Genomic DNA, 13,991 nt, shown 5'->3' on the forward strand with positions numbered 1-13,991 from the left:
ACATGGAATAAATTCCAATCCAGCCCGCGACACAAGCCTCGAGTTCAACCTGAAGCTCGAAGTTCAAGCCGAGCTTCTATCTCGAGCTCGGCTCGAAATTTCGAGCAGAGCTCAAGTTTTTAAAAAGCTCGGCTCGGCTTGGGTCGAGTCCATCCCTAATTAAATAGTGTGGAACAAATTATTGCTGAACAAGCACAACACAACTGTTCAGAAAGGCGGTAGACAACGTAGACAAGCAAATAATAGTGTTGATGATTGTCAACAGTTGATGGGATACGACACATACAGAAGAAGATGGATTTATCAGCGAAAAAGTTTTCAAATAAAAGAAAGTAATCCCGAGTTACTGTTTACTAAAATGATCTAAAACACATTAAGAACTAAAACCAACTTTTGCGTAATAACGTTATTGTTGGATTAATAACGATTATTAAAATTCTTACTCCTTTTAGAAGGTGTAGGCACTTGAAAATTATTTATTTCTACAATGCTTGGTATATTTATTTTACAAAAGTAAACTTACATGCCAATTTGACATTTTAACCCTTAAGTACTAACACCCCGTCTCTCAGACGGCATCGCTTGTCGAAAGTGGGATATTTCCCTTCCTAGAAAATTTTGAAGGTCGCCCGTTTATGACTTTTAAAGTTGGGTTGTTCTTTAGTAGTATTGAATTCGGCAATTTGCGGCAGGTTGTTATTCGAAAGATATTTAGGCTCAAAGTGGGATTTCCGTCTAATAGACGGGGTGTTAGTGTTTGTGCCCAGTTCGTCATTACATATAATGTGCCCCAGTTCGTCAAGAAACATCAAATAAGGGAATAAAAACCCTGAGGAAACTTTTTGAATTGGTTTGATGAGGTAGAAGATGACATAAGCGAAGTGGAATCAATTTGTGATGAAAATATTGTCACAAACATTTTTTAAAAAACTTTTTATTTTCATTTTTCTTACTCTTTGTTAAACTCGATTATAAATTTTTATTAAGATACTTTAATTTGTATAAATTTTATCATACATTTTTTCAGGAGTAAAAAGGTACACAAACAATCCTTCCATTCTTGTTATAATGTAAACAGAATATAACGTTACTCAGAATGAGGTAGTCAACTGTGCAGAAAAGAACTTTGCGGCACAGAAACGTCACTTTTCTGCACACTAATGTCAAATATCTTATACTGTGAGAAAATATCAAGTTTGCTAACATAAAACCGTGCAGAAAAGTGCACTTTGAATAGTGGTTGTAGAAAATAGTTATTTTCCTAACAAGTGCAGAAAGTCATACTTTTCCGCACGCGATTGCAGTTTGCCGAACGAAGCGAAGCGGAGTTCGGCAAGCAGTCGAGTGCGGAAGAGACTTTCTGCAAGAGTTAGGAACAATATTTTTTCTACGAGCATTTAAAAATGACCAAATTAATTGAATTAATATAAAAATACATACACAAATTAAATCTTTGACAAGGTTGTCAAAACCAAACTTTCTATATAATTGGTTAGCATGACGACGATTTAATAACACCGAATTAAATTCAATGCGGTGCCTAAATACCTGTTATGTACAGGTTTTAATATTTTAAAGGCATAGCAACGATGTCAAACAAAGCAATTATTGTCAAGAAGCACGTCACACACTTTAAAATTTATCTTTACTTACGAATTAAAAAATAATTCAGTGATTTAGATGGCATCAAGTAACGAAGAACTACCTCCATCTATCCTCGACGTTGTCAGTTATCTTAATTTGTTACCGGAAAAATCAGCAAACAGGTACAAGAAAGAATACAATATTTTTATGAGTTGGTGTAAAGAAAAAAGTGTAAATAGGTTAAAAGAAGAAGTGTTTTTGGCTTATTTTATTAGTCTATCCAAAATCTGCAAACCAAATACTTGTGGTCCCGCTATAGGGCTTTTCATTCACAGTCATTTGTTTCGAGCTTCTGTCATATCTCGTATAATCCGTGTATATTAATATTATACACAGATTATACAACATATGACAGAAGCTCGAAACAAATGACAATCGATGAAAAGCCCTATTCCATGCTCAAGTCAGTATTAAAAATTGAAAAAAATGTCAATATAGGCGATTATTTTAAGTTAACAGCATATTTGAAGAAAAAAGCGTAGGATTCAGTTGTACGTTCAATATAAACATTGTAAATAATAAATAGATATAATTAAAATTACATATTTGATAATAATAAAATTGTTAAAAAGTTGACTTAATTCTTTGACAATGTTGTCAAAACCAAACTTTCAATATAATTAGTTAGCATGACGACGATCTTGGTTTCCATGACGGTGGATACGCGTGCGGAAAAGTAAAAACCGCGTGCGGAAAAGTAAACCGCGTGCGGAAAAGTAACACGCGTGCGGAAAAGTAAAACTTTCTAAATTAAAATGCGTGCGCGAAAGTAGACATTTTTGCACGCTCGTAGAAAAAAGAAATTACTAACGTCAGTGTCAAAGTGAATCTCGATAGTTAAACCCGTCTGTCAGGCGGTTAGTTAGTGTTTACGTCATTGATTTAAGATGTTAGTACTTAAGGGTCAAGGAATATATCCAATAAAAAAAAATTACAGTTACAAAGAATTTGGCTTATGCAAAATAACAATAAAAAATATAACCAGAGAAAATATACATATACATATAAATATACATAATATTATACTAACAACACATGTATATGTACACAGCATTAAGTGAAGTATGTGGTGAAGTAAATCATAAGTACTAAATGACCCAGATTGACACAGATGACAAGATAAAATTAAATGTCAACAGTAGTGGTTTTTATCTCAGAACAGTTAGTTCTGGTATTTTGGCGTATTCAGAGGTACCAAACCAATTAACTTTACAGTTGAGGACCAGTTTAGTTAAGGAAATGATGGGAATACGGCACCCAGCTTAAGCTTCTCCTTAATTTTTGACACAGGCTTAGCTAAGCAAAAGCTTAAGTAGCTGTTGAAATACCGTCGACACTAACAGTTTTATTTATGTTTGCCTCCCAGCCGCCATATTGACTTAATTTTTACAGCATGTTGATACGCTGTGAGCTCGTACCTAGAGGGGATATTTACAAATTCGCGAACGCCAGTAGTGACAAGTTTGTAAACGTTTACTGGAAATTTGACATAAATGTCAAAGTGATTAATTTAAAATTAAAATTAAAAACATTAATTATAAACAATATTAGTTGGTCAAAGCTGTGGTATATATTTTTACCTTAAATATACTTACGTTTTAAATACTGAATTTAAGTTTTTTTTTTTTTTTTTTTATTGGAAATTTACCGCATCCACCAAGAGGTGATTAGCGGGAATACAGTGTAGGAGTACAGTTCCAATAACTTACAATCTATAATATAATTCTATGAGTTTTAAATAATTATCGATATTATTATCTATAATTACAGTATGTATCTTAAATTAAGAATACAGTGTAGGTATAACTTCCAGTAATTTAGATTCTATAATATAGCCCTATACATTTTAAATAGTTTGCGATATTGTCATAGTAACCATCTGTGCCTAAAAGTTTGTTGATGTTGTTAGGAATATTGAATCTAATTCGTTCATTTGCAAAAAGTGGACAGTCAATTAAAAAATGTTTTACATTATTTATTTCGTCACAAATTTCACATTTAGGGGGATCGTCTCTTGTAAACAGGTGAGAGTGCGTGTATCTTGTGTGACCTATACGCAGACGTGTGATAACAGTTTGAAGTTTTCGGGCTCGTATTCTCGATAGCCGCGGGTAAACATTATCCTTGATTGTTCTTAAAGATGTCTGTGAATATTTCCATTCTTGGTTCCATTTACACGTGATTAGATTTCTAAAGTACGATTTTATGTCACTCGCGAGATTTCGACACTCCGTTACCTCTGTTTCGACACTTTCCGACACTTTACGGGCGCACTGATCTGCTGCTTCGTTTCCATCGATACCAATATGAGATGGGATCCATATGAAGGTAATGCGTCTGGAATTTTCTTGAGCCTCTTCTAGTTCAGATTTTACCATTTTCTCTAGGGGGTTTTTAGGATACACATGATTTAAAGTTTGTAAAGCACCGAGTGAATCACTTAGGATCAAGCATTTTGATATTTTGTTTTTGTTGACATGTTCAAGGGCTTTGAGTATTGCATAAAGTTCAGCAGAAAAAATACTGAAATATTTGGGAAGTCTAAAATGATTTTCTGTCATTTCTAAAACAATTGAACTGCTTAGAATTGTAACTTGTGTTTGGACTAAGGTTAGTTTCTTGTAGGCAAATTATTTCTGGACAGTATTCTGATTGGATGATTTGAAGCATGGGTAAACGATGGAACAGTCCATCAATATTCCACTGTAATATAGAGTTGAAAATTAGGCATCGGAGGAAGATAATTCACTGTCAGTGATATCTTTACCTAGATAGTGATTCAATTTATTTTTAAGTCGGGTGAAGCGATGTTTCGTAGTTTTGTCTGATAGGTATGGGTAAGATATGGTTAATAGGTTTATTAAACCGGGGAGATCGGTTGTGTATTCCTGGATAATTTCTATAGGTGAATTGTTACCTTGGGTATTTTCAATTAGCATTATTAGCTGATCATAGTTTAATGGGAGTGTTGTGGAATTTTTATTCATGAAAAATTTAAGTGCGTCAGGAGTAGGTGCTGTGCGTTTAGGTTTTTTGGGCTTTTGGATGTTGGTTTGACGTGGTGTTTGAGGGAGAGCAAACGTTGGATTATTAGTATTCAGATTTTCGATGGGAGGGGATAACGTTTCGTCAATACTTCTTTTCACAGATGTACTGGATGATTCTCCTATGATTCCGAGTGAAGCTTGTTGATCCATTACTTCAGAGGTTTTTTCACATGGATTTTTAGTGGGAATGTTCTCTTCGGTGGGAATTATTTTGCTCGCTTCAGAAGTTGGCAGTAGGGTTTGAGGAGTAGAAGAAATTGAAGAAGGTTTTTGAATATTTATGTTGTTTGGATCACCGTCTTCAGCTTGATGTGATTCAGTATGGGAGAAAAGTTGTGTGTTCTGTTGCTGTGGCGTAGATTCGGTGGTGGTGGTTAGGTCATAAGAGATAGTAGAGTTTTGAGATAACACATTGTCTGTCACAAGTTGTGTATGCTGTTGCTGTGGCGTTGATTCGGTAGTGGGAGTTGGGTCATGAGAAAGAGTAGAATTTTGTGATAACACATTGTCAGATGAAGTATTGGGGCAATTTGACGCAACGTGTCCAGCCTGTTTGCATACGAAACATTCCATCTTGTCCGTTGAAAGAAAAATTCTATTATCATTGCCTTCAAATGAAATTAATAAGGAGGTGTGAAGCTCGAAATTATCAGAGGGTGAAAAGACATACACTTGGCGGCGGAAACTGAGGATGTGGGAATATTCATCACCTGGAATTCCTGCTCTAAGGAAAGACACTGGGGAGGCTATTTGAAGACCAAGACTCTTGATTGCATTTTCTGCAAGTTGGTGGGGAATATAAGGAGAGATATTCGAGATTAATATTCTTTTTGTCGGGGAGACAAGTTTCCTAATACTTAAAATTAGGGATCCGATTTGGATAGTTGGGTGGGACTTCAGAAGTTGATCAACGAGATTTGGGTTGGCTAGATATATGCAGATTCTATTGTTGGAGATTCTGGAAGCAAAGGAAATATTTTTTGGTCCGATGACATCACCAATAGCTTTAACGTAATCTAGAAGTTTAAGGTTTTCTTCTGCGTGAAGGACTATGGCTTGCTCTTTTTTGGGTAGGGATGGTGGTTTCGGCGAAGATTTTGCAGCGTTTACGTACGAAATTGATGTAGTAGCTTGAGTATTTGTAGCACTTTGAAGGGCCATGGTTGAGGTAGAAACTGTAGGATTACTGTGTATGTTTGTACTTGTCATGCAGATACAGACAATAGCTTCGTGTTATATTTTTTCTTTAAATGGTTCTGGTATCAGAATTGCATTCAAAGCCATTATGCTGGATGGTCAGCAAGAACCAGCAAACTGGTGAAACCAGCCGCTGGTATGCACTTTTTATAAATTAAATACAATTTATAATGGTTTAATAATATAAAGAAAGCAATACGTACAAATTTTGTCCAGAAATCACTTTTTAAAATACACTATTAAATCGAAATCAAATACACTAATTACTACTGATAAGGTAAACTAGATTTTAATTATACTTGGCACAGGTCTTACTCGTATGAATGCTAGAACAAGACTCTTTAAGTTTTTTTAATGTTCCGTAATATCTAATTATAAATAATCTATTATAATCTTAGCGCCATCTACCCGATTATTGACAAAGTATCCGAAGTAAGAAATTGATATTTTATCAATAGAACGTCAAAATGATTAGAAAAATCTTAAAAAAAATCGATTACAATTTAATTACTTTTTTGCGTTGTAAATATTAAGCGATAACAATTAAATAATAAATTTAAAAATTACCGGTAAAAGTTGAATTAGTAACCGCTAGGAGCGACACCAGCGAAGCTCATATACGCTGGGAGCTCGTACGTAGAGGGGATATTTACAAATTCGCGAGCGCCAGTAGTGGCAAGTCTGTAAACGTTTACCGGAAATTTGACATAAATGTCAAAGTGATTAATTTAAAATTAAAATTAAAAACATTAATTATAAAACATATTGGTTGGTCAAAGCTGTGGTATATATTTTTACCTTAAATATACTTACGTTTTAAATACTGAATTTAAGTTTTTTTAATGTTCCGTAATATGTAATTATAATTTAATCTAAAAATATTAGCTCCATCTACACGATAATTGTGAAAGTATCCGAAGTAAGAAATTATATTTTATCAATAGAACGTCAAAATGATTAGCAAAATCTTAAAAAAATCGATTACAATTTAATTACTTTTTTGAGTTGTAAATGTTAAGCGATAACAATTAAATAATAAATTTAAAAATTACCGGTGAAAGTTGAATTAGTAATTGATGTGATGCAAGGGAAAATGTGAATTATTAAAAATCAACTTTAATTACAACATTTTATATTCTGACAGACACTTATAACCTAACAAAACTTATCCGTTGACAATCAACATAATTCTTTTCTTCTTCTTTTATAATATACTACAATACCTCCCCACTACAAGTTTAAACGCACAGGAGGTTTTATATTTCTTTTTGGCCTACTCGGAACTTCTGCCACACTTCCTTTGGTCTCTGGTTTCACATTAACCTCACTAACCACTGTTTCACTTGTTACTGCATTACCGGTCTCTTCAAAATTTCTCGCTTCAATATCACTTTGTTTTAACACTTCCCCTTCTGTTAAAGCTGAGAAGGGTTCAACACTGCTACTAATTCTATTATTATTATTAGTTACATCGGTTACAATGGTTTCATTAACACTATCATAGTTAGAATCAGAACCCTTATCTCTCAAAATCTGGTCTAAATGTCTTTTCCAAATTAAACCCTCGTGTGTTAACCTACACAAATATATTCTGTCACCTACAATTTAATCTATTATTGCTTTTGCCCATGTTTTACGATTAGGATAACGATAATCTCTACAAAGAACTTTATCCCCCACTTAAAAAGTTTCAATTCGTCTATTACTGTTTAATTTATTATCTATTGATTTAGAACTCTGATTCCCACTACATGTCCATAACAAATCTAATCGAGTTTTAACTTTTTGTTTAAATGCAAGACTGGAGGGTGATACACCTGTAGTACAGTGTACTGAATTTCTATAATGGAACAAAAATTTACTGATTGCAGTTTGTAATGAATTATTACAGTTGTCATCATCCTTCAATCCCTTCAAAACAGCATTTTTAAATGTCTTAACAAAATTCTCTGCAAACCCATTTGTTGCTGGATGATATGGTGGTGATGTAGAGTGTTTAATACCGTTATTATGTAAAAACCGTGAAAACTCACCTGATGAAAATTGAGGGTCATTATCTGTAACAACTACCTTAGGTAACCCAAACCGAGCAAAACAATCTCTAAATTTTTCAATAGTCTCAGCAGCAGTCAAATTATTCATAATATGTGCTTCTGGCCATTTTGTAAAAGTATCGATGATTATCAAAATCATTTTATTTCTTATGGGACCTAGAAAATCAGCATGCACCCTCTCAAACATACATGTTCCCTTTTCACATGATATAAGCTTAGCTTTACTTGGTTCTGATCTGAAGCCTTAACAAATTTTGCAACTATTTACATAATATTCAATGTCTGTATCTAAAGTTGGCTACCAAAAATAAGCTCGTGCATTTGCTTTCATCTTGGAAATTCCTTCATGTGTATTGTGTAACTCTAACAGCAATTGTTTTCGTAACTTTGTTGGCACAACTACTCGAAATCCTCACATAATCACCCCCTTCTCCACAGATAGTTCCCCTTTTCTATTAAAAAACGGTTTCATTATCTCATCTGTTGTCTCTGTTTTGGCAATTTCACAATTGCTTCTACTTTATTATTATCTGTTTCCAGCCCCCTATTTGAAATTTTATGTTCTAAATAAAAAATGCAATCTTTAGCAAATTCACATTTACTCAAATTTAATCTAAATCCTGCTTTTAAAAGTCTCTCAAAAACCTCGGCCCAGTTCTCTAAATGTTCTTTGTTATCTTTCCCTGTAACTACTACATCATCTAAATAATTGACTGCACCCCTACATCCCTGCAAAACTTTCTCCACTATACACTGAAAAATAGAACAAGCTGGTTTTGTTCCATAAGGAAGTCTTTTAACTCTAAAAATTCCGTAAGGTGTGCTCCAAGATAGTAAATGTGATGTTTCCGTATCTAATTCTAACTGATTATACGCATTTTTGAAATCTAGTTTATTAAACTTTTCTCCACCTTTCAGTGCCGCAAAAATATCTTCTATTAAAGGTAGTGGATAATTTGAATCTTTTAAATATTTGTTAATTGTTACTTTATAATTAGCACATACCCTTACGTCCTTACCATTTGGTTTGAGCACAGGTACTAACGGTGTGCCCCACAAAGCATTTTCCACTTTCTCTATTACCCCTTCTTTCTCTTACACAACTCTGCCTTTACTTTCTCTCTAAATGCAAAAGGAATTTGATGGGGTTTTTGAAAAATTGGCCTAATATCTTTATACACCTCTAAATGAATTTGCTCACCTATATATTTACCCAATTCATCATTAAAAATTTTCTCATATTTTTTTAATAAAACATTTAAGTGTGATTTAAAGTCAACTTCATTTATACTTATTTCATTAATCTGGGTATACTTACTAACACTCAATTCATGATTTCCGATAGAGACTTTTGTTCTCTTTATCGTTAAATTAAATTTTATAAAGATATCTCTACCTAACAATGCCCTAGTCGCTCCCTCGACTACGGTCAACGGTTTACCTTTTGGTATTACAACTGGACCATCATAAAATTTTAATTTAATCAAACTTGGTTTTAACTCTATCATTGAAAAACATTTATTATACATACTATAAGGTATACAAGAAACGCCAGCTCCTGTATCTATTTCCATAACGATAGGTTGCTGATTTATCAAAACAGTTACGCACATTGGCTTGATATAAGCCTCAACACTATTAATATCCACCTGCAGCATCTCGACCATACCATCTCCCTCTGAGGTATTGCCCTCAGCCTCTATACCTTCGGTTTCTACATATTCTACAAAATTATTTCTCCGAACTTTACATGCCGCCGCAATGTGCCCTACCCTTTTACATAAATTGCAAGTAAATTTCCTAAACTTACACATTTTGAAATCATGATCCGGCCTATTACAATAAAAACACAAATTATCTCTTTTATTACTTACAGTTATCCTACCAGTCTTAGTTTGATTTGATGCACTAGGTGGTCTTATTGGGATTTTTTTTTCACCTTCCCTGTTGGCTTTTGAATAATTTATCTCCACTCCTCTGGATTCTCTCAATGCTGCTTCTTTAGCCAGTGCTATCTCTAAAAGGTCTTTTAAACTCTTCTGGGGACCTTCCTCACATAAACGGTCTAATATTGGGCCTGGTTTTATTCCAACTACGAATTTTTCTTGTACTCTATACATTAACTTATCACCAAATTCACATTGAGCTGCCAGATTTTTAACTTTAATATACCATTCGTTTATAGCTTCATCTTCCTGTCTCAATTGTTCAAACACTATTCTTCTTCTATAAACTGCAATGCGAGGTTTAAATTGACTTTTTAATAGTGTCATAATATCATCAAATGATTTATCTTTTGGTTTACTAGGGGCACATAGGTTTTTTAACACTTTATAAATGTCCTCGCTAAGTAGTGTTAATAATACCGCAACTTTTCTCCCTTCTTCTACTAAGTTAGCCAATAGATATTGCTCCAACCTTTCTTCAAATATTTCGAAATCATCGCCACTTCTGAATGTTGCTAACGAAGATATATTTCCTGCATATACAACAGTTATTGATTTTGAACCACAGGGCTTCATGGGGGCTTGAATTTCGTCTCCACTTTTTGGCATTTTTAGTAATGTATATACTAAAAATATGTAAACAAATGAAATCCTTGAAATATAAATTATCACTTTTCCTTTTATCCCGTCGCCAAATTGATGTGATGCAAGGGAAAATGTGAATTATTAAAAATCAACTTTAATTACAACATTTTATATTCTGACAGACAATTATAACCTAACAAAACTTATCCGTTGACAATCAACATAATTATTTTCTTCTTCTTTTATAATATACTACAGTAATCCGCTAGGAGCGCCACCAGCGAAGCTCAGAGCGTATATAGTTACTCTAAATATTTTTACATTAGTTTTGTATTTTTGTCAACTTCAAAATTGTTTTGACAAAAAGTATGGTAATAATTTTGATAATTAAAAATATGTATTGTATTACTCGTTAAATGTAAAAAACTTAGTGTTGTATAACTACCGAGAAGTTTTAAGAGAAGTACAAAAAACAAGACATTTTTTAAATTAAAAGTAACCAAAAAACTGTACAAAATATGGCACAAAATTCTGAGGTTATCTTATACTTCGAAGACGTTTTACCAAAAACTGGTTGGGGCCTCTATTATAAATTTATGTTGGGAATGGCGTATGCTTCATATTTTGCTAACTCCACAACGTTATTTTGTGTAACAGTAGCAATTCCGTTATCAACATGTGAAACAAAAACTCCCAAAAATATTTTGTATGCCATCTTTGTCAGCTTTACTACTGGAAGATATATTGGCGGTCTGGTCCTTAATTGTCTTTGTGACATATTTGGAAGAAAAAAGTTTATATCCCACAGCCTGGTAGTAAACTTTGGAGCAACTTTTATAGCAGCATTCGCATTTAATTATTATCTGATTATTCTTGCTGTAGTATTTCTGGGAAGTTCCTTTGAACATCAGAAAAATGTAGTTAAAATCCATTTGGCGGAAATATTGCCAAAGAAAAAACGTGGTCACTATTTAGCTGTGTGCGATCTGGTCTGGACTTTGGGATTTCTACTTTGTGCAATTATAACCTATTTTCTTATACCACCGTCGTACATAGAGCACAGAGTAGTTTATATGAAGTTAACCACTTGGAGAATGCTTTTTGCAATATCTGGAGGACTGAATTTAATATTAGCTTGTGCTTCTTCCTTACTAGAAGAAAGTCCTAGGTATTTTCTACACGTAGGAAAGGACTATCTTGCTTTATTGACACTTAAACAATTTTATGCTATAAATAGATCTCTTTATGGGAATTCTTTTGAACTTAAGGAAACCGATATAACAAACATTATTTCTGACTATGGTCTCTTTTACCATCCAGGTGATAATGGATTCATTAGATTCGTAATTGATATAACTACTTTAATGTTAAAAACGACAAGAATGCTATTTTTTGGCCCTTTTTTAAGAAGTACTTTAATTTTATTAACTGTGAACTGTGTCTTAAATATTCTATCATTGGTAAATATCAACATACTATTATCAAAATTAGTGACAAGTGAAAATGTAACATCTGGCTTAGAGTTAGCGTATGTTCCATTATACAAGAATAATACATTTTGTCCAAATCTTACAGAAAACAAACTTTTCTTCAACTTCTTTATGATCTCAACAAATAGTGTTCTTGCGCAATTGGTAATGGTGTGGTTGATAGATCGCATCCAACGAAGAATACTTCTATTTTCGTGTATGGCCCTAACTGGGTTATCATTTATTGTACTTTATCATGTTAAAGATGGTATGACTAAAATGATTTTATCTTCATTTGTTATGTTTTTTGTAAGTATAGCCGTGGTTGCTGTTTCAGTCGTTATTATAGAAGTATATCCTACTGCACTTCGTGGGACTGCTCATGGTGTGCTCAATATTCTGGGGATATTTTTGTGTCTTCTACTTGTTACATTTTATCATATGTTTTATCAGTGGATATTAATTATTTTGGGTACCATATTTGTAGCATTGTCTTGTCTAAATCTTTGGTTACGAGATTACAGTAGGAAGCCTATGGTCGAATGATATTTTGATCTTATAAAATTTTAAAATATAAATTTAAATATAATAAATCTACGAATCACGATAGTTTTATTTACTGTTCATCTAAAATATATGGATAGAAAAAAATACATATGTTAATTATTTCAGAGCTTTAGATAAATAAATTAGTGAATGATCTGTTCACCAATAATGGGTTAACATATTCACAATTTCCACAAGAAAACGAAAATGTTTTTCCTGTAGTTGGCTGTATACCATCAATCACAAAAATTGGAAAAATCCTTTGTAAAAGGTATAAAATTTTATTAAAATCCCTTTAAAGGGCCACGTCACAACAAAACGTTTTCGATTTTATAAAAAAATCATCATCAGTTTTAGATAGACTGGATGCTAGCTGAGCCACCAAAGAAAAATATTCGGGTAAAAACCCTTTAAATATAACATGGATGCATTAAAAGTGCATACTTTAATAAAATGGCCTTATGATGGTCACATGGTAACTAGGATAATACCTTAAGGTAATGTATTGAATTTCCCAACACGTGGGATGCAAATTAAGTTGTTTACATTCCAATGACTTAATGGCAACTAAGCCATTGAGTTGCCGTTAAGTCATTGGAATGAAAACAACTCAATTTGCATCCCACGTGTTGGGAAATTCAATACATTACCTTAAGGTATTATCCTAGTTGCCATGTGACCACCATAAGGCCATTTTATTAAAGTATGCACTTTAAATGCATCCATATTATATTTAAAGGGTTTTTACCCGAACATTTTTCTTTGGTGGGTCAGCTAGCATCCAGTCTATCTAACACTGATGTTGATTTTTTTATAAAATCGGAAACGTTTTGTTGTGATGTAGCCCTTTAAAGGGATTTTAATAAAATTGTATACCTTTTACAAAGGATTTTTTCCAATTTTTATTCACAATTATTATGACTTCTTGCTTTTTTCATTTGTCATTATTTCCAAACCAGTATCATTGTTTATATAGGGAGATAGTTGGTCAGCCCAATAGGAAAACTTGTTTGATTCAAATTGAGACAGTCACCAGATGTCCCCATAATTTCTGTCAGGGTGGCAACGTCAAAATGCATAGACACCAAGTTGAATACGATCCTATTCATAACATCCCAACTCGCATACATATTAAGAAAAATAAGAAAAATATGGAAGAATATATTTAGAAATTGAATTAATGATGTCATGCTACTATACATTATATATTATAGCATGACATCATTAAATCAATTTGTAAATAAATTATTCTTTCATATATGTTTATTTTTCTTAATATGTATGCGAGTTGGTGTGTTATGAATAGGATCGTATCCAACTTGATGTCTATGCATTTTGACATTGCGACCCTGACAGAAATTGTGGGGACATCTGGTGACTGTCTCAATTTGAATCAAACAAATTTTCCTATTGAGCTGACCAACTATCCCTATATAAACAATGCCAGTATTATTGTTAAATCGTTGTTAAACTATCGTTTTAGCTTTCCCTATAATTATCTTT

General features: G+C 33.1%; 1 protein-coding gene across 1 annotated transcript; it reads left to right on the top strand.

Annotated features, from left to right (window-relative positions):
- Positions 1-10,488: 10,488 nt before the first annotated feature.
- On the top strand, positions 10,489-12,543 carry LOC126879704 (uncharacterized). The gene has a single exon (XM_050642886.1). The coding sequence runs from the start codon at positions 10,992-10,994 to the stop codon at positions 12,486-12,488; it is 1,497 nt and encodes a 498-aa protein (XP_050498843.1). The 5' UTR covers positions 10,489-10,991; the 3' UTR covers positions 12,489-12,543.
- Positions 12,544-13,991: the final 1,448 nt, after the last annotated feature.

The sequence above is a fragment of the Diabrotica virgifera genome, chromosome 2 (genome assembly GCF_917563875.1).
Source record: "Diabrotica virgifera virgifera chromosome 2, PGI_DIABVI_V3a".
In the NCBI taxonomy this organism is placed as follows: Eukaryota; Metazoa; Arthropoda; class Insecta; order Coleoptera; family Chrysomelidae; genus Diabrotica; species Diabrotica virgifera.